The sequence below is a fragment of the Pyrus communis genome, chromosome 3 (genome assembly GCF_041283825.1).
Source record: "Pyrus communis isolate YQ-2024b chromosome 3, ASM4128382v1, whole genome shotgun sequence".
NCBI classification, from domain to species: domain Eukaryota; kingdom Viridiplantae; phylum Streptophyta; class Magnoliopsida; order Rosales; family Rosaceae; genus Pyrus; species Pyrus communis.
In genome coordinates, this window is record NC_142567.1 from 3663645 (window position 1) to 3687398 (window position 23754).

The window sequence follows — 23754 nt, forward strand, 5'->3', positions numbered from 1 at the left end:
AGAAATGTCCGAGAGTTCAATTTGGTGCTTATATTGGCTTGGGAGAGAAAAGTCAAATTGAAGCTTGAAAAGAAATTCTAGGAGGGTAGACGAGATTCTTTGTAGCCTTTTTTTATGCATAAAATTCACTCCCTAATTCTACAAAATCCTTTACTTAAAGAAATCCATCAAAATCTAGGACATGTTAAGTACCTACAGATTTGAATGGACTTTTTAAAATCATAATCGGCTATCGTTGGATTTGAATGTATTCTTCAAAATCTTCTTAAATCTTAAGTCGACTATATAATGATTTCAAAGTCTTTTAAAATCCTCTTTTAAAACTTAATTGACTACACCTATATTTTAAAGTCTATTAAAATCCTATCAAATCCTAAATTGACTACACCCCCTTGATTTTGGGTTTAACCCCTTTAGATATTTAGGTTTTAAAGCATCTTTAGGTGTGATCCAAAAAAAGTAAAAGTTTTGTAAACATAAAATGAAGACCTTAATTGAGGGATTCTCAGGCCCTTCATGTTTCATTGGGCAATTATATAGAGCATTCACACAAAGAAATATCTCTCAGTTACATCTCTTTTTCACATACAAATCTTGATTTCAAAAACCCGTCAAGAATGAATCGATACGACCAGACAAAGAGAGAAATGAAAAATTACCAGTGGAAGCACATTCAATATCAGAAGCACAACACCAGCAACAAACCCAGCAAAATCAACAACAAAACCTTCATACTTTTTATGCAACAAAAAACCTTATACTGTTCACAGACAGTTTTTGAAATCAAAGGAGAAAAACCCGCAAACCATAATCTTCCAAAAAACCATCCATAAAAAAAATTAAAAAAAAAAAACAATTGACCACTTAACAGATGCATACCAAGAAAGAGTGGGACCCAAGAACACAATAAAGAAGAAATGTCCCAGAGTTCAATTTGGTTCTTATATAGGCTGGGGAGAGAAAAATCAAATTGAAGCTTGAAAAGAAATCCTAGGAGGGAGATGAGATTCTTTGTAGCCTTTTTTATGCGTAAAATTCACTCCCTAATCCTACAAAATTCTTTACTTAAATTCCTTAAAATCTGGGACATGTTAAATACCTATAGAGTTGAATGGACTTTTTAAAATCATAATCGAGTACCGTTGGATTTGAATGTATTCTTTAAAATCCTTTTAAATCTTAAGCCGACTATACAATGATTTCAAAATCTTTTAAAATCCTCTTTTAAAACTTAATTGACTGCACCCGAATTTTAAAGTCTATTAAAATTCTATCAAATCCTAAATTAACTATGCCCCTTGATTTTGGGGTAAACCCCTTTAGATATTTAGGTTTTAAAGCATCTTTAGGTGCGATCCCAAAAAAGGGAAAGTTTGGTAAATGTAAAATGAAAACCTTAATTGAGGGGTTATCATGCCCTTCATGTTTCATTGGGTCCAATCTCGTACACACACTTTACCAAATTCCCTTGTAATTGTGCTTAGGGTGTAAGTGTTATATTGGAAAATCAGATTCCCATCATAAAATTTCGAAAGTCCAAAGATTTGAAATCCGATGTTCTAAAGGAAAGAAAAAGGGCATGCAATTGGCCGTTATAGACGGATCTTAAAAGTGTATAGCTAAATTAGAAAGAGAGATTAATCACAACATCAACAGCAGTTTGATAAGATGAAATGTCTAAATTACTTCTAATATAGCACATATAATATCATAATATTGTAGTGAGATACTATTGTTACTACATATTTTAATTCGCATCCATGTGTAAAATGACTTTGTCATCTTCGAATGTCGACCAGCACGTGCCTACCTTGATATTTGGGCATATCAAAGTTGAAGCATATTAAACGTACTTATTTCTTATAGGTGACATATCATTTGGTTTAAATTTTGATATCTCTAGAATTCTTATATAAAAGTGTGGCTTTGTTAAAAATAGAAAGCTAGGCCTTTCATTGTGTACTGAAAAATTAAATTTAGTTCCATGGAGGAAAACAGTAAATATAATTTTAAATCACTTGGTGTGCCCATTTAACATACATGAGAGGCTGCCAGACGTGTCATAACAAGGCTAGACCGCCCTATAACATGTCAATGGCCCGTCTTTAGCATGTCATTTTCAAATATCTCCATAAAATTATGAAGTTTTATTGAACTTTCGTAGATTTAAAAAAGAATTGTTATTGATATTTTAAAAATTTCGTTTTATATTTCAAATTTTTTTATATTTGAAAGGAAATATACACTTACGAGGAGTGTATAATAAATTTTTTGGAGTACCAATAACATTTTCCGACTTAAATAGGAATTTAAGAGTTTGGTTTGGTGGATGAAGTTGGATTTTTATCAAAAAGAATATTTAGCAAAAAAAAAAAAAAAAAGAAAATTACACAAACAAAAAAGAGTACTCATGGTAATTACATGGAGGTCTCCTGACTGTACAAATTCCTTTGATAGCAAGTTTCGGCGCTTTTTTTTATTTATTAAAAAACACTTTCACAATTCGCACTTCACTCTTCCCAAGTTCCCACCGAAAGCTCCATCACTCTGCAACTCTCCCTCTCTCTCCTAATTCGAATACCAAAAGCTAGAGGACTGCAGAAATGGCTGGATACAGAGCCGACGATGACTACGACTACCTCTTCAAGGTGGTCTTGATTGGGGATTCCGGTGTGGGCAAGTCCAATCTGCTCTCTAGGTTCACTAAGAACGAGTTCAACCTGGAGTCCAAATCCACCATTGGAGTTGAATTCGCCACCAGGACCTTAACCGTTGACGGCAAAGTCATCAAGGCTCAGATTTGGGACACTGCTGGCCAAGAAAGGTCCTCTCTTTTCTTCTTCTTCCATGGATTTCGACATCTGGGTCTTGCTACTTTCGATTTTATTTTCTGGGTTTGTGAATTTTTTTATGCTGGATTGGTAGGTTATGTGCTTTGGTGAAGTTTAAATTGTGGGGTTTGGTGAAAGTTTGGATAGATTTGGGTGTTTATTGTTTCATGTAGTTTATGTTTAGCTCAGATTTGTTGAATTTTGGTTTAGTTTGTGTGTTTAGGAAGATTTGGGTTCTCTCTTGTTGTTGCAGAGACTCTTTGATCTTAGGATTTGGGTGGTTTGTTTTGGTTTGCTTGATCTTTGAACAGTAGTTGGGTTTTAGATCTTGCCTGGGTGAGATCCACCCGTAATAAAGGAAGAAGATAAGCTAACTGTGGTAGTGCTGGTTTTTCTTCTCGGGCACGTGCCGCTGTCAGGTGCCCGATTTTCGAGACTGAGATCAGTTAGGTTTAAATTCCTTCTATTTGTGGACTTAGATCTTAAATTTAGTGATTAAGTGTCATTCCCTAATTACTAAACATAATGAGAATGCTTCATAGTGAAGCTTCTGACATGCCTTTAAATTAACTAAATGCCAATGAACAAGCGGTTAGCACAGTATTGAAACATTGTCTAGCAATTTAGTGTAAGTTTTTAGAAAAGGCCATCAGTAAATATAGGAAAGAAAAGGCCATCAGTAAATATAGCAAAAAAAAAGAGAAGAAAGGACATGGATTTATCTGCAACCAAATATAGAACACCCGAAAATTGACCTTCTCTTTCCTTTATAGATGTAGTGGTGCAGCATCGTACTAATAGCTTCCCCTTTAGTTACATAGCTTCCCCTTTAGTTACCCTTCAGTTATAACTTGCCAAAGATTATCTTCTTTCCCTTTAAATGCTGCATAGGAGTTTATGGTGGCGGTTAGAACTTACAATTCATTAACAGGGTGGGCTTTAAGGGTTGACAGAGAACTGCAGATAAGAAGGAACAGGACCGAGCAGAATCTAGGGACTAAAAATGCTAAGAAAAATAGTGGTTTTGGATGAGGGAAATAAACATGGAATTTTGGTAAAAGTCAGAATTTATAAATTAACAGGCACCAATTCTCTTGTTTGGATTCATAAGCATAGAAATTTAGAATTTCCGCATGGAAAAAAAAAACTTGGAATTTGGGACCTCCAAATCCCAAGTTCAAATTCCATGTAAATAGGTGTCATTTCTCAATTTCTATGATTGAGAGTTTGAAAATAACAAATTCTGTATTCAATTCCATTGTTCTTTTAGGTTAACCAAACAAGAAAATTTACAAATTCTAGAAAATAAAATCTCGTCATTTCAATTTCCGTCATTTTTAAATTTCTTAGTAATCTTAAATTTCTTCACCCAAACATAGTGTTAGGCATGGTTGTTGTTGTTAACTAATAACTAGTTGAGAGGAAATAGAGGTTATGTTTGAGAATCTTGGCGAATCAATTATAAAAAAAACATAAGCAATTTCATCTTTTAAACAGTGACAAGTCAGCCATATTAATGAGAACATGTTATATGACTAAAGTTTGATTCAGTGCGAGGACTTTTGATAATTATGCTTATTTGCTTCTTGTTATGAGTTTCACTTTGTTTACATTTCATCCGGTGGTTATGGAGGCTCAGCTCATAAGATATATCGGAAAAGGAATGCTATAAGCTGATAAATATATGCTTTCTGGTCCTCAAAAGCTAAAAGCTAATTAACATTGCTTTTTCTTGTTTATTGGCATTTCAGTTAGTGCAACTTATTAAGTCCATATTATATATCTTTTGGAAACTTAAAGCATCATTATATTAATCAAACTACTGTCGTTAGTATATGGATGATAGATTGTCCAGAATGTTACATTACTATGATGGGAACTAAGTTCAGGTTTACGATTTCTAATAGTGAATTGCGGCCTGTAATCAATTTTTGGCAAAATACCTCCCCCCTTGCTTTTGAAGTTTGTTATGACATTTTCTCTTAGTGATGCCTTTCTACTTATTTTTTATGCTTAAGTCTTCCCTCTTGGTTTCATAGGTATCGCGCCATCACTAGTGCGTACTATCGCGGGGCTGTGGGTGCACTCCTTGTGTACGATGTCACTCGCCATGCGACATTTGAGAATGTTGACAGATGGCTGAAAGAATTGAGGAACCACACCGATTCCAACATTGTTGTGATGCTTGTTGGGAACAAATCAGATCTGCGCCACCTTGTAGCTGTCTCAACTGAAGATGGGAAGTCCTATGCCGAGAAGGAATCACTCTACTTCATGGAAACATCTGCACTGGAAGCAAAGAATGTGGAAGACTCCTTCGCTGAAGTTCTGACTCAAATATACCATGTTGTGAGCAAGAAGGCAGTTGAAGGGGGAGAAAACGGAACTTCATCAGTCCCAGCACAAGGAGAGAAAATAAATATAAAGGATGATGTGTCCGCTTTGAAGAGAGTCGGGTGCTGCTCAAGCTAGGCCTGGTAAACAAAACTTGATTGAATGAATATTGCTTCGATGTACTGTGTAATATTTTGCAGAGGGACAAACTAGAGAATACCGGAACACGGAATTTTTACTGAGTAAGCTAGCTTATGTTATCCTCAATTAGTAAACAGTTCAGCACCATCTATGACGTTAAATTTGTTATTAGCAATGATATATTTGTTAAAGTTCAATATCGGAATTCAATCAGCCTCGCTTTTGGAACGAGTAAAACTTCCTTATCATTGCAACACAATGTCATGAGGTTAACGTCTGAGAGTTTCGAGTTCAGAACGCTGAAGTTTATGGTCTGTCCTGAGATGAACATCGAGCCGCCAGTGCGGGTTGTCTTGCATTTTTAACTACTCTACATTATGCACAATTACCCCACAACTCCCATCCGTTACTGATAAGTGAACATGTTATAAAGGTAATGAATGTCGATTTCGTTGCTAATTACTTTGAAACTCGGAACCGAGTTCCAAACTTAGGACTTTGACATGACGGGACCTTGAAATCAAACCCTGACACCTTACATTCGAGATGTGAGAATTTTAGCTGCGACCGGGTGGATATCATTTTGTGCTTGTTTCTCTTCTCACATGACACATCTTACGGCGATAAAGAAAGATAGACGCAAAGTTATATACACTCGGTTGCACTTAAGATTTTGCCTTATAATATTATGAGAAGTCGAGATTGTACCTAAGTTTTCACATAATTCCAGTTTGAATATTAAACTAGTTGCTAAATATCAAGTAGTATAATTTAATCACAAGGTGTTTACAAAGCTTAAACAAGGACTTAGCCCAACGCCCCATCACTCTAAAACCTCCACAGCTCCCGCCCAATTCAATCAGTCTATCCCCAAACCACCCACCCCAACGTGTGCGTGTGTTTGAACGTGTTTTCTGGTAACAGAAATGACACACTGTAGTTTTTAACTTGTAGGAGTATGAGACTTAAGCTAAATGTTGATCTTGTGGACGGAGAATAATATGATTTCTATATGTGTGGCATCTGCTGAGAAAGGAATATATGTTGATTGAAGGGATCCTTTAACTAATTTTATTTTCTTTATTTAAAGGTAAAAAGCTGCTATCAAAGCTGATCCCTTATGTTATGAGGTACGTTCGGAATTTATTCCGTTGGATCTATGGGATTTTAACTTACCAAATATGGTTTAATAAATTAGAGAAAACACCCTAACAACTGCAAGTTTTGTAAAAAAAAAAAACACTTCAAGAGCGCAGTTGGAGAAAAAAACTCCTCGACTATCCACTTGTCATGTACTAATTGATTATTAGTTGCAAAATAAATTTGGTTCCCTTCTCCCATTGCAAGGTAGAAGTGACACCAAAAGCTGGTCTTTGACATTCTGTTTAATACTATCAACGTTTCATAAACGGCATGGCAAAACTTGAATTGACTCAACTGAACACCTTCAAGAATTGTCCCCACACCATTTCAGCCTCAACAACAATAAGCTCCAAGTAAGTCTCTTGAGGATTTAATTGCTTCTTTAGCTAACTCTACTCAATCTCATCAACAGAAAACAGACAAAGCAATTGAAAACTTTGAGTGCCAAATGAGTTAGTTAGCAAGTTTGATGGGGCAACAACATCAACCATGAAGGTTGTATAGCCAAACCGTGGTGAATCCAAATGTAGAGCAGATGAATGTTGTGACTTTAAGGAGTGGAAAATAAGTTTTTAAGCAGCCAAGGATGCAAAAGAGGACTAGAAAAGATACAAATGAGCAAGGGGAGCAACAAACCAAAAATCTTGAGCAAGATGGGGCTTCAACAGAAACTGAAAAGTCTCCTAAAGATACAGAATTGAACAAAAAAGATTCTGATAAGGTAAGTAAAGAAGTTCAAAATTCATTTAACTCATGTGTCCCTATTCCTTTTCCTCGTAGGTTTATGAAGTCTAAGAAAGAGCAAACTGATAAGGAAATCTTGGATACTTTCCAAAAAGTCCAAGTGAACTTACCTGTTTTAGATGCCATAAAACAAGTGCCCAAGTATGCAAAGTTCCTTAAAGAGCTTTGTACGAACAAGAGGAGATTCAATGATCAAGAAACTGTGGCATTAAACGAGGAAGTATTAGTTGTTTTGCAGAGAAAGCTACCACTGAAGTTGAAGGATGCCGGTAGCTTTACCATTCCATGTGTAATTGGAGGGAAAGAGTTTGGGAGAGCATTGTGTGATTTGGGGGCATCCATCAATCTGATGCCATATTTGGTGTATGAATCACTAAACCTTGGAGACTTGAAGGAAACAAAGGTAGTAATCCAGTTGGCAGATTGTTCAAATTGATACCCCAAAGGCCTATTGGAAGATGTACTTGTGCAAGTGAATGAGCTTATTTTTCTCGTTGATTTTTTTGTTCTTGAGATGGAACATGACCCTATGCCTACTGCACTTCCTCTTATATTGGGAAGACCATTCCTTAGAACGGCACGTACGGAGATTGATGTTTACGATGGTACTTTAACCATGAAAATTGATGGAGAAAGCGTCAAGTTCAAAATCTTCAATGCTATGAGGTACCCTAGTGATTTTGAATCTTGTTTGTTTATTGATACATTTGACTATTTTGTGCAGGATTGTTTTAATGAAGGTGTGGGACAAGACAATTTAGAGAAGGCGTTAGTGCATAGCATTACACATGGAAAACTTAATTATTCCGAGCACATTGAAGAAGAATTAATCCAGACAGTGGCAACCCTTGAGTCTTTTTCACCAATTCATGGTAAATCTTTTTCCTATTTTATTTCTCTTCCTACTTCTAACGAAAAAATTCTTCCTTCTGTGATTCAGGCACCCAAATTAGAGCTTAAACCGATTCCTGAACATTTGAAGTATGCATTTTTGGAAGAGGATGAAACATTACTGGTCATCATATCGTCACAACTCATAGCAGAAGAGGGGGAGAAACTGATTCGGGTACTGAAGGATCACAAAACTGCCATAGCTTGGAGCATTGCAGATATCAAAGGTATAAATCCAGCTACATGTATGCATAGGATTTTGCTGGAGGAAGGTGCAAAACCTACAAGGGAAGCTCAACGCCGTTTGAACCCACTCATGATGGAGGTCGTCAAGAAAGAGGATATCAAGCTTCTTGATGTTGGCATCATATATCCTATCTCGAACAGCAAGTGGGTGAGCCCTGTTCAAGTAGTTCCAAAGCGATCCAAAGTCACAATTGTTAAGAATGAAGCTAGTGAGCTAGTGCCTACACATGTGCAAAATAGTTAGAGAGTTTGTACAAACTATTGGAAGATAAACAGCACCACACACGAGGATCACTTTCCAGTTCCATTCATTGATCAAATGTTAGAAAGGTTAGCTGTTCATTCTCATTATTGCTTTCTTGATGGCTATTCTGGATATAATCAAATTGCAGTTGCTCCGAAGGATCAAGAAAAATGACTTTCACATGTTCATTTGGCATATTTGCATACCAGAAGATGCCGTTTGGACTTTGCAACACCTCCGCCACATTTCAAAGGTGTATGGTAAGTATATTTTCTGATATGATTGAGAAAATAATTGAAGTGTTCATGGATGATTTTTCAGTTTATGGTGATTCTTTTGATACATGTCTACATAATCTGTCTTTAGTTTTAAAATGTTGTCAAGAAACTAATCTGGTCTTAAATTGGGAAAAATGTCATTTCATGGTTTCGCATGAATTAGATCTAGGGCATATCATATCTGAAAATGGAATTGAAGTTGATAAATCTAAAGTAGAACTTGTTAGTTCTTTACCTTTCCCTACTACTGTCAGGGAGGTTCGTTCTTTTCTTGGACATGTAGGTTTTTACCATAGGTTTATGAAAGACTTCTCAATGATTTCTAGACCCTTGTGCCATTTGCTTCAAAAGGATGTAACATTTGATATGAATGAAGAGTGTGCGGTAGCATTCAACAAACTTAAAGAGTTGTTATCCGCGGCTCCTGTGTTCATGCCACCAGATTGGAGTTTACCTTTTGAGTTAATGTGCGATGCTTCAGACTATGCTGTTGGTGCAGTTCTAGGACAACGTGTCAACAAAGTGCCACATGTCATCTATTATGCATCACGAACACTCAATGATGCACAATTGAATTATTGAACAACAGAGAAGGAGCTTCTAGCTATTGTATTTGCTTTAGAAAAATTTAGATCTTATCTGATTGGAACTAAAGTTATTGTGTTTTCTGACCATGCAGCTTTGAAGTATTTACTCACAAAAAAAGATTCAAAACCGCGACTCATTCGATGGATACTTCTACTTCAAGAGTTTGACTTAGAGATCAAGGATAAGAAAGAGAGTGAAATGTTGTAGCAGATCATCTTAGCAGACTTGTGCACTCAAACACAGAGGAAGATCTTATCCCTTTATGTGAGAGTTTTCCGGATGAGCAATTGTTTTCATTAAAGGTTACTGACCCTTGGTATGCAGATTTTATCAATTACAAGGTCACCAAAAAGATTCCAGATGATTTTACACATGCTCAGAAAGATAAGCTTGTCAAAATCGCCAAATACTACGAGTGGGATGATCCTTATAAGTGGAAATATTGCCCTGATCAATTGATTAGAAGGTGTGTCCCCGAATCTGAGTTTAAATCTATTCTAACTTTTTGTCATTCTTATGCATGTGGCGGCCATTTTGGAGTAAAGAGGACAACCCTTAAGGTGTTAGAGAGTGGTTTTTATTGGCCTAGTTTGTTTAAGGATGCGTACGAGTTTTGTGCAACATGTGATCGTTGTTAACGAACAGGTAACTTGGGCCCAAGAAATCAAATACCACAAACCCCTATTTTGATTGTAGAGATCTTGGATGTGTGGGGCATTGATTTCATGGGACCTTTTCCATCTTCAAATGGTTTTCTTTACATTTTATTGGTTGTGGATTATGTTTCTAAATGGGTGGAAGCGAACATCTTTGTTGACATGCTGACCACCAAAACTAATGATTCAAAAGTTGTTTCAGATTTTATTAAGACTAACATCTTTGCAAGATTTGGAACACCTAGAGCAATCATTAGCGATGGAGGGAGTCACTTTTGCAATAGAACATTTGAAGCGTTGCTTAGGAAGTACAATGTCACACATAAGGTGTCTACACCTTATCATCCGCAAACTAGTGGTCAAGCAGAAGTATCAAACCATGAGGTGAAGCAAATTTTGGAGAAAACTGTGAGTCCTAGTATGAAGGATTGGAGCATACGCTTGAATGATGCATTGTGGGCTTATAGGACTGCTTATAAGACTTATATTGGAATGTCCCCATTTCGATTAGTTTATGGGAAACCATGCCGTCTTCCAGTAGAATTAGAACACAAAGCTTATTGGGCGATCAAAGCCTACAACATGGACATGAGTGTTGCCGGACAGCAGAGGAAGCTTCAATTGAATGAGTTAGATGAAATCTGGAATGATGCATACGAGTCTAGTCGAATATACAAGGAGAAATCAAAGGCATTTCATGACAAGATGATATCAAGGAAGAGCTTTGCCATTGGACAAAAAGTTCTTCTATTTAATTCTCGCCTTCGGTTATTTCCAGGTAAGCTTCGTTCTCAATGGGTTGGTCCGTTTATTATAACTAATATTTTTCCTCACGGTGAAGTGGAAATCCAAAGTGCAAAGACCAGAAACATGTTCAAAGTGAACGGACATGGACTCAAACCATATTACGAGTCTTTTGCGGAGCATGATGTGGAGGTTGTACCCCTCTAAGAACTAGCTTCCCTTGAATGATTACTCTTGGTACCGTCTGGCTGCAGACGTAAAAGCAAGCGCTTATTGGGAGGTAACCCAATATTTCTATTCATTGTCCTTTTATGTCATTTTCAATTTTTCGTTTGTTTTTTCTGAGTTTTCTTACGTGCTAAACTGAATTATTTCTTTTCTTTGTAGGAATATTTGATTATGTCCACCCTTGGAGTTTATTGCAAATTGAAGTTTAAGGGTCATCACTTGATTTTACTGCAAATTGGGGAAGTTTTCAGTCCAAATTTTTTATTTTGTTTCTTACTATTTTATTTTATTTTTATTTTATGCATTATTGAGTTTTCTGACATTGGGGACAATGTCCAGTTTAAGTTTGGGGGTAAGGATTGAAAAAAATGACCAAATTGAAAAATTTCGTCCCTTTGACTAAGAATTGGTTTCATTTGTTTTCTTGTTGTTGTTTTTTGTTTTCTTAATTAGTTTTGTTGACTCTAAAAAAATAAAAAATAAAAACCCAAAAAAATAAAAAAGTGAGAAAATTCTGAAAATGAAAAAAATCCAAAAATAGTCTTATTTTCTTTATTGTTTTGAATTAGATTTTTGTTAGTTTCCCGACCCAATGATATAATTGGATTGAATTTGAACCACGGTGATCAAGAACTTAGTAAGCATGTATTGTGTGAAATTCCTTATTCTCTTGTTAGTTTTGTACATGTTTAATCATCTTTGAAAAACCAAAAGCACATAGCCTTGTTGATGTGAAACTAAAGCATGATTTAAAGCTTCGTATGTGAACATAGTGACTGTCACATCCCAGCCCGGGGCGGATCACTTCCCGGGCCCGCTCCACCACTGTAGCACGATATTGTCCGCTTTGGGCTTACCATTCCCTCACGGTTTTGTTTTTGGGAACTCACGAGCAACTTCCCAGTGGGTCACCCATCATGGGATTGCTCTAGCCCTCTTCTCGCTTAACTTCGGAGTTCCTACGGAACCCGAAGCCAGTGAGCTCCCAAAAGGCCTCGTGCTAGATAGGGATGAGAATATACATATAAAGATCACTCCCCTGGGCGATGTGGGATGTCATAATCCACCCCCCTTAGGGGCCCGACGTCCTCGTCGGCACACACGCGACCAGGGTTAGGCTCTGATACCAAATTGTCCACATCCGGGCCCAGGGCGGATCACTTTCCGGGCCCGCTCCACCACCGTAGCACGATATTGTCCGCTTTGGGCTTACCATTCCTTCATGGTTTCGTTTTTGGGAACTCACGAGCAACTTCCCAGTGGGTCACCCATCATGAGATTGCTCTAGCCCCCTTCTCGCTTAACTTCGGAGTTCTTACGGAACCCGAAGCCAGTGAGCTCTCAAAAGGCCTCGTGCTAGGTAGGGATGAGAATATACATATAAGGATCACTCCCCTGGGCGATGTGGGATGTCACAGTGACCATATACAACCTATGTGAGTTTTTGAGCTTATTGAAAGTGTGTGCATTTTTCATACACTCCTATTCTTTCATGTGTGATGAACTTATGTGACTTACATCTCTAGAACTTGCGTAACGATCTTTTGAAATGTTTGTCATTGATTGCATGAACTTGAAAAGGATAGAGGCATTAGGTTTGTCACCATGGCCCAAATAAGCATGTTTCCTAAAGAAAAATGATATTATTAGATTGCCAATTTGAGCCGTATACGTTGAGCCTTTTATTTCTTATCACCAGATATATCTACCCTTATACCCTAAACATTTTTCCTTACCCTTTCCAAGCTAGCTAGTGAGCAATGTGAGATTGTCTTATGAGAAATGTTTGTGAAGTACTTTGAAGGAGTTTGGCAAAAGAATAAGTGTGGGGGTATTTCATGTTTGTATTTAGTTATGTGCGAAAATTGGTTTTTTTTTAAAAAAAAAAAAAAAAAAAAAAAAAAGAGAAGAAGAAGAAGAAAAAGAAAAATTGTATATAAAGCAAATAAAAAGTTTAGGGGTGTGATTAGAGGTATTAGTAGAGTGGTTGGAGAGCTTGAGTTCTTACAAATCTCAACAAGAGAATTCCTTGCAATGTAGCTTGGAACTTGTGTTTACCTATCCCTTCATTTCTATAACCCTCTCCCTAAGCCTCATTATATCCAATAAAAATCCTCTTGATTTTAGTTTTGCAATTATGATTGTGGAGATGAGATCTTTATGCAAGCTTATGGTAGATCTTTCACATTTGATTCTTTGAGCGAAACACGTTAAACTAAACATACGTGTGATTGAGTGTATGTCCTGTGAGAAGGTCACTAGTTTGCATGTGGTGTTTTAAAACAAAACTTGAAATTGCATTAGCATGGCTATTACACACACTACACTTCAAGGATGATTAAAAGGTAGTTGTTAACATTTGAATAAGGAAAATGAGCTTGGATTAGCTTGTTTGATGCTAGCTAAGGTTCTTGATGATTTGTTTTCTTGAATGAAATTCTATGAGGGTCACATGGTGGGGAACTAATGTTTTTCATGTTGCTACTTTTTCATGCTTTCTTTGTTTTGCTCAAGGACTAGCAAAAGCTAAGTGTGGGGGTATTTGATAAGCTCATATTTATATAAATTTTACATCAAATTCACTTATCTTTTCTCAGTTAGTTTCTTATATTTTTGAGCTATGTACTTTTTTTTTGTGTTTTGTAGGATTTGTCAAGTAAAGAAAAGAAAAATAGCACAAGTGGAATTTTAAGTAACAAATTCGTCAAAACTGCCTGTGCAGGTCAGCTGACTTTGGAAGAAAGTTGCAGACAGCTCAGGATGAAAGGGCGCGGAGAAGAGTTCACACGACACTGCTTGCAGAAGAGAACCACAAAAGTTATTGTTCCTAAGCAAAACCTCAATAATAATAATAAGTATGAAGAAACAAAGCAAATAATATAAAAAACATGCAGTTATTTCGAGAATACGGGTAAATCACATAAATCTCAATAATAATAATAATAATAATAATAATTAAATGTAGTATAATATGATATGCTCATCAACAATAAATGCAGTCACACAAGTTATTTTATCATGAACAGGCTATGTATATAAATTTACGCTCTAGTACCACAATTACATGAAACTTGCTCTAAGCGCATCACACCTGGATCCTAGAATGCCTAATGAACGTAAGTGCAAGTGTAGTGTAAACATACACGTGAAGCATGTCCCAACTGTAACACAAGTGAAAGCATATGTGGATAAGCAGATAAAGATACATGTATGATCATACCATATTTGGATTCACAAACTCATAAATCACAACAACAACAACATATATAATATTTCTACTTTTTTTAGATCAAAGTCATGGCATGATATACCATCGTGCCTGCTTGTCTCTGAAATTCTCAGAGTAAGTTCTCCTCTACAAAAAATTATTATACGGGTTTTTACAGCGAGGGATTACTATATTACGAAAAGCAAGGTTTTTAAAAACTTTTATTTTTGCCCGCTCACACTATTTGTTTTGCACTCCTCTAGGACTTACTAGCTATACTCTGGTGGAGACAAGTATCACTGGCAGTTTGTGATGTTCACTTCCGATAATGTAGGAAGTTATTTATGTGTAAATATTCTTTACATATATGCACTTTTATTAATGCTCTGATACTACATGCATTATAATAAGGGTTAATCCCACACTACACACTCTTAGTTTAATTTAATTTTGATATGAAAAGAAAAAGAAGCTATACTTAGTAAGGGGATATAAACATTACCCCTCATAAAACAAGAAAAACAAAATACAGAAAAAGATGGGACATAAACCTTACTTTTCCTTAAAAAGAAAAAGAAAAAAATAGGAACATAAACCTTACCCCTTTTAAAAAAGAACATACAAAAAAAAAAAAAAAAAAAAAAAAAAAAAAAAGGAGATATAAGCCAAAACCCCTCTAAAATAAAACTTCAAAAAAAAAAAAAAAAAAAAGAACTAGTATCAGAAATATACATATCTTCGTAGTCTTCATTATGAAAAGAAAACCGAAGATGTACGATAAAAAGTACAATCTAGTATCCTCTAAGCCTTTTATTCATCATGGTCTTAAGCACTGTAATCTTGACATGAAGCTTATCTTGTACATTGTCTAAGAATTTAAAACTGCATGTCTCTGTGTCTTCTTAATAATTAAGAACCACACACTCCCCCAAAATCCAACGATGAAACCTAGTGCGGAGAAAATATACAACCATGGAAATTGATGCTCACTGTCCACACCTTGGTTGTTCTTACTATCTGCATCAATACCCTTAGTTGGTAAACACTCATTCAAAAGTGGAGGGCCACACAGTTTTGAATTCCCTTCAAACGCAGAAGCACTAAAAGTTTGGAGCTGAGTGCTTGTTGGGATTGGTCCTTCGAGATTATTGTATGAGACATTGAAGGATTTTAAAAAATTAAGGCTTCCCAATGACAATGGGATGTTTCCAGACAAATGATTCATGGAGAGGTGCAAAGTCTCTAGATTTTTTAAGTTGGATATTTGTTCTGGAATGTTGCCAGAAAAGTTGTTGCCACTAAGTTCCAAGTTGTGGACAAGGTATATTTGGCCGATCTCAATAGGTATTCTACCATGAATATAATTGAGGGATAGGTTTATCGTTGGTGGAATGCTAGACAATCTTCGCGGGTAAATTAGGTTTATAGGGGTGAAGATTGGCAGGTCAAAATTATCGTCTACTTGAGTTGTCGTCGGTTCATGTACCAACCTTGGTAGTCCACAAAGTTCTTTTGGAAATTCACCGGAAATTTGGTTGTCTGCCAAGCTCAAGTAAAAGAGCTTGGGAAGAGTCCCCAAAGATCTAGGAATTGGACCTGTAATTCTACTACCTTTCAAAATCAAAATCTCTAGATTCTTGAGTTTTGATAACCATAAAGGCATTTGACCAGTGAATTCACAATAAAAAAAAGTCAACATTCGAAGATTTTGGAACCCACCGAAATCAAGCATGCCTTCATCAGCTGGCATTTCCTCGCCTTTGAACGAATCTGAAAGGAAGAGTGTTTGAAGACTTTTGCAATGCATTAATATCTTCATTGCCCTAGTGATGTTGGTTAAGCCACTCAGTGAGAGCAAGGACAAAGACTTCAATGAAAGAAGTTCAGGTTGTATTTGTCCCCTTAGATTATTTGCAGTCAAACGAATAGCTTTTAGGGAATGGCATGAGTAAAGGCTTGTTGGAAATGTACCAGTAAAGTGGTTTCGAAGTAGGTCAAGTTTACTGAGGTGACTTAGTTTCGAGAAATTGAGCATGGAGATATCTCCTCCCAAGTTGTTGGCTGCCATATGTATTTCTACAATGTTTGTGCAATTCATCAACGATAGGGGCAAAGAACCTTCGAAATGGTTGTAATCAAGAGCCAAGAGTTTCAATTTGGAGAGCTTTCCAAAATGGAGAGGGAGCACTCCACTCAATTGATTAAAGGAGATGTCAAGGATTACGAGGTTGGTGAGGTTGAAAATTTTCTCACTTATGGTTCCATGGAGTGAATTGGAAGGGATTGCAATTTCTTTGAGTTTGGTGGCATTGTAGATATCTTTGGGGAGTAACCCTGATAGGATGTTGTTACCAGCACGAAAAATTTGCAGTTTTGAACACTCCCCAAGTCCAAGAGAAATGCTACCATTGAATGCATTGAGGGAAAAATCCAACAGCCTAATCAAGGGAGAAGAATGAAGACATATAGAGGATGGGATCAAACCTGAGAAGCTATTGTTGTGGACGTTGAAACTAGTTAAATTCCGAGCTTGTTGAAAGAATGATGATGGAATTGCACCGTGGAAGTGATTGCTTGACAAATCCAACGTCTGGATATTGTGGGATGGCAGAGAAAAAGGTAACTTTCCATAAAGAAGATTAAAGCTTAAATCAAGGATCTCAAGACTATTCAAAGACGAGAAGAATTCAGTTTCAAGTGATCCAGAAAGTGAATTGTGAGAGAGATTCAAGTGGGTGAGGTGTGTGAGATTTCCTAGTGATGATGATGAGGGGAAAATAGCTCCTTTGAGACCTTTGGAGGATAAGAGCAAATGGGTGACCAAACCATCCTGATTACAAGTGATGCCATTCCAACAACAACATTTAACAGAAGTCCACTTTAAGGGGTGAGAAGATAGGGTGGAGGTGAATGACAGAAGAGAGGCGCGCTCAGTTTGTTTGCATGCATGAACATTTGTAGAGATGATGTGAGAGAATAAAAGGATGAGAAGAAAGCCATGAGCCATTGGGTTAGAAAGTAAGCTGGTCTAGCATAGACATGTTTCTTTACATTCGGAATTCTGAAAGGTATATATATAGAGCACCTAATTGCATATGCATAATCCGAAGTTCTTTTCTGTCTTCTTCCTTTTAGCCCGCAAACGATGACTCATTAAAGCTCGAAAACGCTAGCGGCAAACATCACAGCAATCTGAAAAATTGGCAAACAACCATAACCATACAAATGTTCTGAATTAGGGAGGGGCCACCATGAAGGGACCAGAACTTATCCCTTTGTTTCTACGGGGTAGTTGGAAAACCAAACGGAGCATTTAATTTAGAGGAGCAGAAGAATATGAAATGACACCGAACGCAATTTTCATACATACGCGTTGTTTAGTATTATCAACATTTCATATTTGGCGTGCCAAAACTTGAATTGACTCAACTAAATAGAAGTTATCTAGTTTCTGTCTAAGTGAGCTAAACAGTGTAGACAAGTGCCTAGGCAAGTGCCTAGGTAGATCTAGGCGCCGTTTCTTATTTTTAGACGCCTAAGAATTAATCGTGTCAATGGCCAGCCATCTAGGGCCTAGGCGGGCTATGACGGCCCTAAGCAAGGCCTTTTAACATAGCACTTCAAAGTCTACGACGGGCCATGTTTCGCAAATTAGTTGAAGACAACAACATTCAAAAGCACTAATGCCTTTCTTGTTAGGTTATTAAAAAAAAACATAAGAAAATCTTAAAACTAACCAGATTATACTTCGGTCTATGAGTTAACTCCCTCTTCAGTCTCTTTTGGTCCGAGCAACATCAACAATGTATTGATTCAAGTGCTGACCAAATATTTTCGTAGAGAATGACCCTGTGACATGCCGTCGTGCTTCTATACCCCTTCTCTGAGCCATCTGCGGGTCTGTTATGAGTTTAGCCTTAGCCAAAGAGAACTCTCTTGGGTTACAATCACACAGAAATCCCGTCTCACCATTCTTCATTGTCTCTACAGGGCCCCCACTGTTGCACGCAATGACAGGTTTATGAGCAGCCATTGCCTCCAGAGGTACAATGCCAAAGTGCTCATCCTGCATTTTTGAATATCTCATCAATTTCATTCTCCCCACAATATCTGATCAACGGAACAAAATTATGTAATTTTCCCCTTTGGCTTATAAAGGACGCATAGGCATTGGGAGAGGAGTGCATTTCTTTCTGCTGTCAAGCAAGAGGTGATGAAGTTAACTTGATTGGACACTCCTTCCGTTTCTGCTAGACTTCTGAGCACCTCTAAGTACTCAACATTTTCTCTCAAACGATTATCAAAGCCACCTAAAACATCGGACATGTATTATATTTAGGGAGTTTTAACGAGAAGCCCGTGGTACTGTTTATTTTAACGAAAAATCATATTTTTACACTAAAAAGTCAAACTTGGTACTATTCGTTACAAGGAAATCAACGTGAGAAAGAAATATAAAAGGCATTCTCATGTTTACTAACTATCAAGAATTAGAATAATAACAAAGTTGAATCTCAACAAAGTGTTTACGAACTATTAGGAATCGGTATAAAACAACAAAGTGTTTACGAACTATTAGAAATCGGTATAAAAACTAAATTGATTACTAAAACGTTTTAGGTAAAAATAAATTTTCCTTTTCATCACAAGAAAAAAGTGAAAGGACAGTTCTCGCATAAAATTGTTTGTGAAATGAGCTAAGACGATTGTCCATTTTTGGAACAAAAATGGACTTGAGCATGTGCAATTGCTGGCATCATAATGTTACACTTCCGGCGTATGACTGCATCAATCAGACAAAAATACAAGTCAAATAGACAAACATACAAGATTGTTCCTCGCTCTCGGCGATGATCGGTTTGTACACTACTATAGGTTTATTGTGTCCATTTTTCTTTTGATAAATTTATATTGATGCACTTGTGCTTGCTGTATTGTTTGTAAAAATTCATGCTAACGTAATGTCTTGATTATTGGAGCGTACCTAATTGACACATTTATACTTATTTATTATGATTCATGAAATATCGCTATCGTTTTTTATCAAAAAAAAAAAAAAAAAAAAAAAACATACAAGATTGTGGGTCATTGGATTTCGAGTTAATTAAATGGGTAAATCTCAGTTTATTACCTTCATGTTTCGTGGTTTTCAACATTTAGTACATCAAGTTTTTTTCGTCTCAGAATCATATCTAAAGTGTTAATTTTGGGACAGTCTCATACATCCATTAGTCAAATTGTTAAGTTTGCCGTTAACTAATGATATGACGCCTATATAGACAATAACTGAAAATCACGTGTCATTAAGGGGTCCACGTGGATTTTTTTAGAAGGGATTAAAAATTTTCAAAATTCAAAATTCAAAAAAAAAAAAAAAAAAAAAAAAAAAAAAAACCGTCTTCTACCTCCCTCATCCTTCTCTCTTCTGCAACCTGTACCACCCTCCCTTCTCTCCTCCTTCCTCCCTTATCCCTCCATTCTTTCATCTGCACCAACCCACCATGTCACGGTTCTTGATCTCGCCGATCATGTCCACAAACACCAAAGAAAATTTTCTGATGGGTTCTCTTCGTCGCCATTGACAATGTTGGATTTTCACTGTTTCCTTTACATTCTGATTCTCTGCATTCCCAAAGCCGCTGTGTTCGCCGTCGTTGCGGCCACCGAATTTGACTTCGGCACCTTGACTCTGAGCAGCTTGAAGCTCATTGGCGATGCCCACCTGAGCAATTGGAGTGTGCGGCTCACCCGCGACCTCGGCCGTTCCCAACTCCAGCGCCGACCACGTTTTATATTCCAAACCCATTCGCTTCTGCCAGCCTTCCTCGCAATCCCGACGAGCTTCTCATGGACCTCTTAATGACACGTCCAATCATTATCCATATAGGCGTCTCATCATTAGTTAACAGCAGACTTAACAGTTTGACTAAGAGATGTATGAGACCGTCCAAAATTAAAACTTTAAGTATGATTCTGGGACCAAAAAAACTTGATGTACTAAATGTTGAAAACCACGAAATATAAGAGTAGTAAACTAAGATTTATCCAAATAAAATATTCATCATACTCATCATACGCACATTGACCTTTTGAAACACACAATTCTGTTGGCAAGCTATTTTTCAAAGGAAAACTAATTAAAAGAGTTTGAAAACTTTAAATTTTAACGATGAGGACAAAATAAAGGGTAAAATGAATAGTACCAGGATTGACTTTTTAATGTAAAAATGTGATTTTTCGTTAAAGTGAACAGTGTCGGGTGTTTTTCATTAACGTTCCATTTTTTAAAGTTGTTCTGCCCTTTCGTGCAAACATTGAGCTTAAGTTTGGTGCAAGCGTGCAACTACAACATCAAACGCTCATGACGTCGTTGAATTCGAATTAAAACCAGTATAATTACCAAATTGTCTATGTTCTAAATAAATTTATTTATTTGCTAGGTCATAACAATTTCCACAACAACATATACTTATAAATTAATTTATTTGCTAGGTAATAACAATTTCCACAACAATATATACTTATAAATTATAGAAACTTTTGACCTCTTTATAATATAAACCATAATTTGTTTGCCCCCCTTTTCACCTCTTTAAAACCTGATTTTTTTTTTTTCCCTTAAAAAAGACTTCTTCCGTTGCAATTTCCCTTTACAATGAAGCATTTCTCCAAACTGCTACGCAGACTTTAATTGCCCTACCTGTTATTGTTTAGGTCATCATCTCCAAATTGCTATAAATACACCCTAGGTAGACTTGGCATTTTATAAAATACGTAGGGATGTAATGGGTAAAAACCAGGCATTCCTGACCCCAACTCTCAGAATGCAATTCTAACCTCCCACCAGGGAATCTAATTCCTCCAAAAGGAGAGTTGACTTCCATTTTTTATGTGGCCACATAGTCTAGATTCCTCCATATCTTAATAAAAACAAGAATGATCCGTAATCAGAACTAAACACTTTATTTTCATTCCGATTATAGGTGTATGATAGGATTTTTACCACAAGCAAATAGGGTTAAAATCACTGAAAATACTTGCAAGAATACAAGGTAATTGTAGTATAATTGCTCATGCAAGGTCATTGTCCACAAAGATTGTTTGATTAATTCATAATTAAATCAACTCTTAATTAACTATTGAAACAGATTTTTATCAAAGATTTGAGATTTTTGAGTTTGAAATTGTTGAATTAACAATTAAAGAACCTAGAAGTTAGAAAATAAAGGCATCAACCATAAAAACGTTTTTTAATTAAAACAAATTTAGGGAAAGACTAGGGTTAAGCCGTCACCGTTACAATCCTATGCAATTCTATCAATTACTTATAAATTTCCACATCCATGCTTTGAAGGTTAGGTTTTCCTAACGCATATTTTCCTTGTGATGTTCAAGCGAAAACGTATATCTAACATGCAATCCATCTCTGATGTTCAGATTAAATATAAACATGCAAGACTCATTAAACTTCGTGAAAACCCTTTGAAAAACCATGCAACCCTTAAGAGTGTGATGTTCACCTTAAGTGAACTTACAATTACTAATCACAAAAAGCCCTCCTCAATTTCAGGGTGATGTTCCAACAGAAATTGCATCAAATAACTTGTCTAAATACCCTAATGGTGATCAATCATTAAAATATATAGATAGATTTAATCGTGGTGATTAATAATTCAAAGTAAACATGCATCCATTCATAAGAAAATTAATAAAATTACATATTCATGCTACGGTTCATGGCCTAACCCTAGCAAATGAATTAGTTATGCATATTCATAATAAAAATCAAAAGAAATATCATTCAAATGAGTCAAAGGAATGAAAACACCTTAAAGTAGAAAATATCCACGAACCCTCCCAATCACTCTGTCTCCCCCCCTATTTAAGAACGGCCAAGCAATATAATTGCTGAGCCCCCTACAAACCCTAAAACATAGGTCTCTTATTCCAACTAGGGAAGTAAATAATAAAAATAAAATACTTAGAAAATAAAATCCTAATTAAACTAGGAAAACTGCAAGGGAACTGTCCAGCCACGTTTTAGCCTCAGAAATCCTCCAAATCCGGACCATAATAGCTTATTTTAAAGATCGGGACGTTCTGAACACATCTCCAGAAGGTCACGAACCCATTCGAGGTCATCTTGGACTTCAAAAATACAATTCAAGCCCAAAACGTCACTATTCCAGCACTGCGCATTGCTCATTTATTTTATCGCCAGAAAATAACCGCTTGGTAGAAAATTCTGATATTTTGATACGATCAAGCCAAGTGACTCACGAACATCCTCCAACTAGAATTACTCCAAAATTCGTCCATTTAATTATGTTTTTCTCCAGAGGAAGTTGAAAGTCCTAAATTAGAAATACAATTCAAAGTATCAAAATTCTTTCAAAATATTAACCAAAATATACCAAGAATAGGGTTAAATATATACTATAAAATCCGCTCATCAGTGTATAAACACGTCATTCAATACAAAACCATTAACCGCGAACTCTACGTAATTGTTACTGATCAACTATATAAAGATCCATTTACCGCAAGGGGTGCCAAAAGTAGGGCTGGAGATTGGAGTTAAGTTGTAACAAGGTAACCGTACTTGAAAGTGAGGCTGCTTATTTAGTACCTTTTCGACTATGTGCTTAGGCGAGTACTTTGCAAATCTTAAGCGATTGAGGCTAAATGTGTGAGAAATTCAAATGGAACTAAAACTGGACTACACAAGATTATGAAGGGTAGTGCTATCCACATCCATTTTCACTTCACACATCCCTCTCAATTTTCAGCCGGTCAGATCGAATGAATTTACGAAAATCAATAGCCAAAATTAACAAGGATGTGTGAGAGCTAAAAACGGGTGTGTGAGTAGCACTTTCATATTATGAAGGCATGCATGAGGAGTTTGTAAATGACTCATTCCAGCTAGTGAAGAATATCCATCTTATATGCTTTTGTAATGCTTGTCGATTTCATTTCTAATTATCTCTATCTAAAATGTGTAGTTCACTTCTTACTAACTTGACATCAATCTCTTTAAAACTTGAAGGCTTCTCGCTCAAACATATCATTCAGTTACTAATTTCTACACTAATTTCCCTCTTTAGTGCCGTGATCATAGATTCATAAATATAATGTATATAACCAGATGATGAGTTCAAACACAAACGTAGGTGCCTTTTTTTCCAGAAAAAAAAAAGGGTGCACCAGTTTCCTCAACTACTAGAGTTTGTGTGTGTTGATCTTTATGATTTATCCGAGAAGAAGTTGGCTAGGTCTACGATGTTTTTCAAATGTTGATATACTGTTTGATAGTTGTTAGCTTCACTTTCCATTCTGCTGTAATTATGAAATTCACACTTCCCATGTAAATAGGGTTTACAGGCCCTGAATGTAATCTGAAAACTGTTATAAACAGAAGCAAGCCATCCTTGTGAGGGTATGCAATTGAAGTGAAAAACCTCCAGTCTACGTTCTA

General features: G+C 36.4%; 1 protein-coding gene and 2 pseudogenes across 3 annotated transcripts; 2 read left to right on the forward strand and 1 right to left on the reverse strand.

The window, feature by feature from the left end:
* The first annotated feature begins 2478 nt into the window (after nucleotides 1-2478).
* LOC137715291 (ras-related protein RABA1b) lies at nucleotides 2479-5503 on the forward strand. The gene is made up of 2 exons (XM_068454562.2): nucleotides 2479-2824; nucleotides 4871-5503. Exons 1-2 carry the CDS (start codon nucleotides 2604-2606, stop codon nucleotides 5301-5303), a joined length of 654 nt encoding a protein of 217 aa, XP_068310663.2. The 5' UTR covers nucleotides 2479-2603; the 3' UTR covers nucleotides 5304-5503.
* A 1415-nt stretch (nucleotides 5504-6918) lies between these two features.
* LOC137714590 (uncharacterized) lies at nucleotides 6919-11047 on the forward strand (annotated as a pseudogene). Its single transcript, XR_015960280.1, has 3 exons — nucleotides 6919-9397; nucleotides 9787-9924; nucleotides 10060-11047. The product of XR_015960280.1 is annotated as an uncharacterized LOC137714590 (transcript).
* Nucleotides 11048-15026: 3979 nt separating this feature from the next.
* On the reverse strand, nucleotides 15027-17316 carry LOC137716560 (receptor-like protein 2 pseudogene; annotated as a pseudogene). The gene has a single exon (XR_015960482.1). The product of XR_015960482.1 is annotated as a receptor-like protein 2 pseudogene (transcript).
* Between the last annotated feature and the right edge of the window lie 6438 nt (nucleotides 17317-23754).

What these genes read in the sequence shown, in the direction of transcription:
- LOC137715291 (XM_068454562.2), top strand. Translation starts at nt 2,604, where the DNA reads ATGGCTGGATACAGAGCCGACGATGACTACGACTACCTCTTCAAGGTG. An exon ending in GACACTGCTGGCCAAGAAAG is followed by an intron (nt 2,825 to 4,870) that starts GTCCTCTCTTTT and finishes TTGGTTTCATAG; the next exon opens with GTATCGCGCCATCACTAGTG.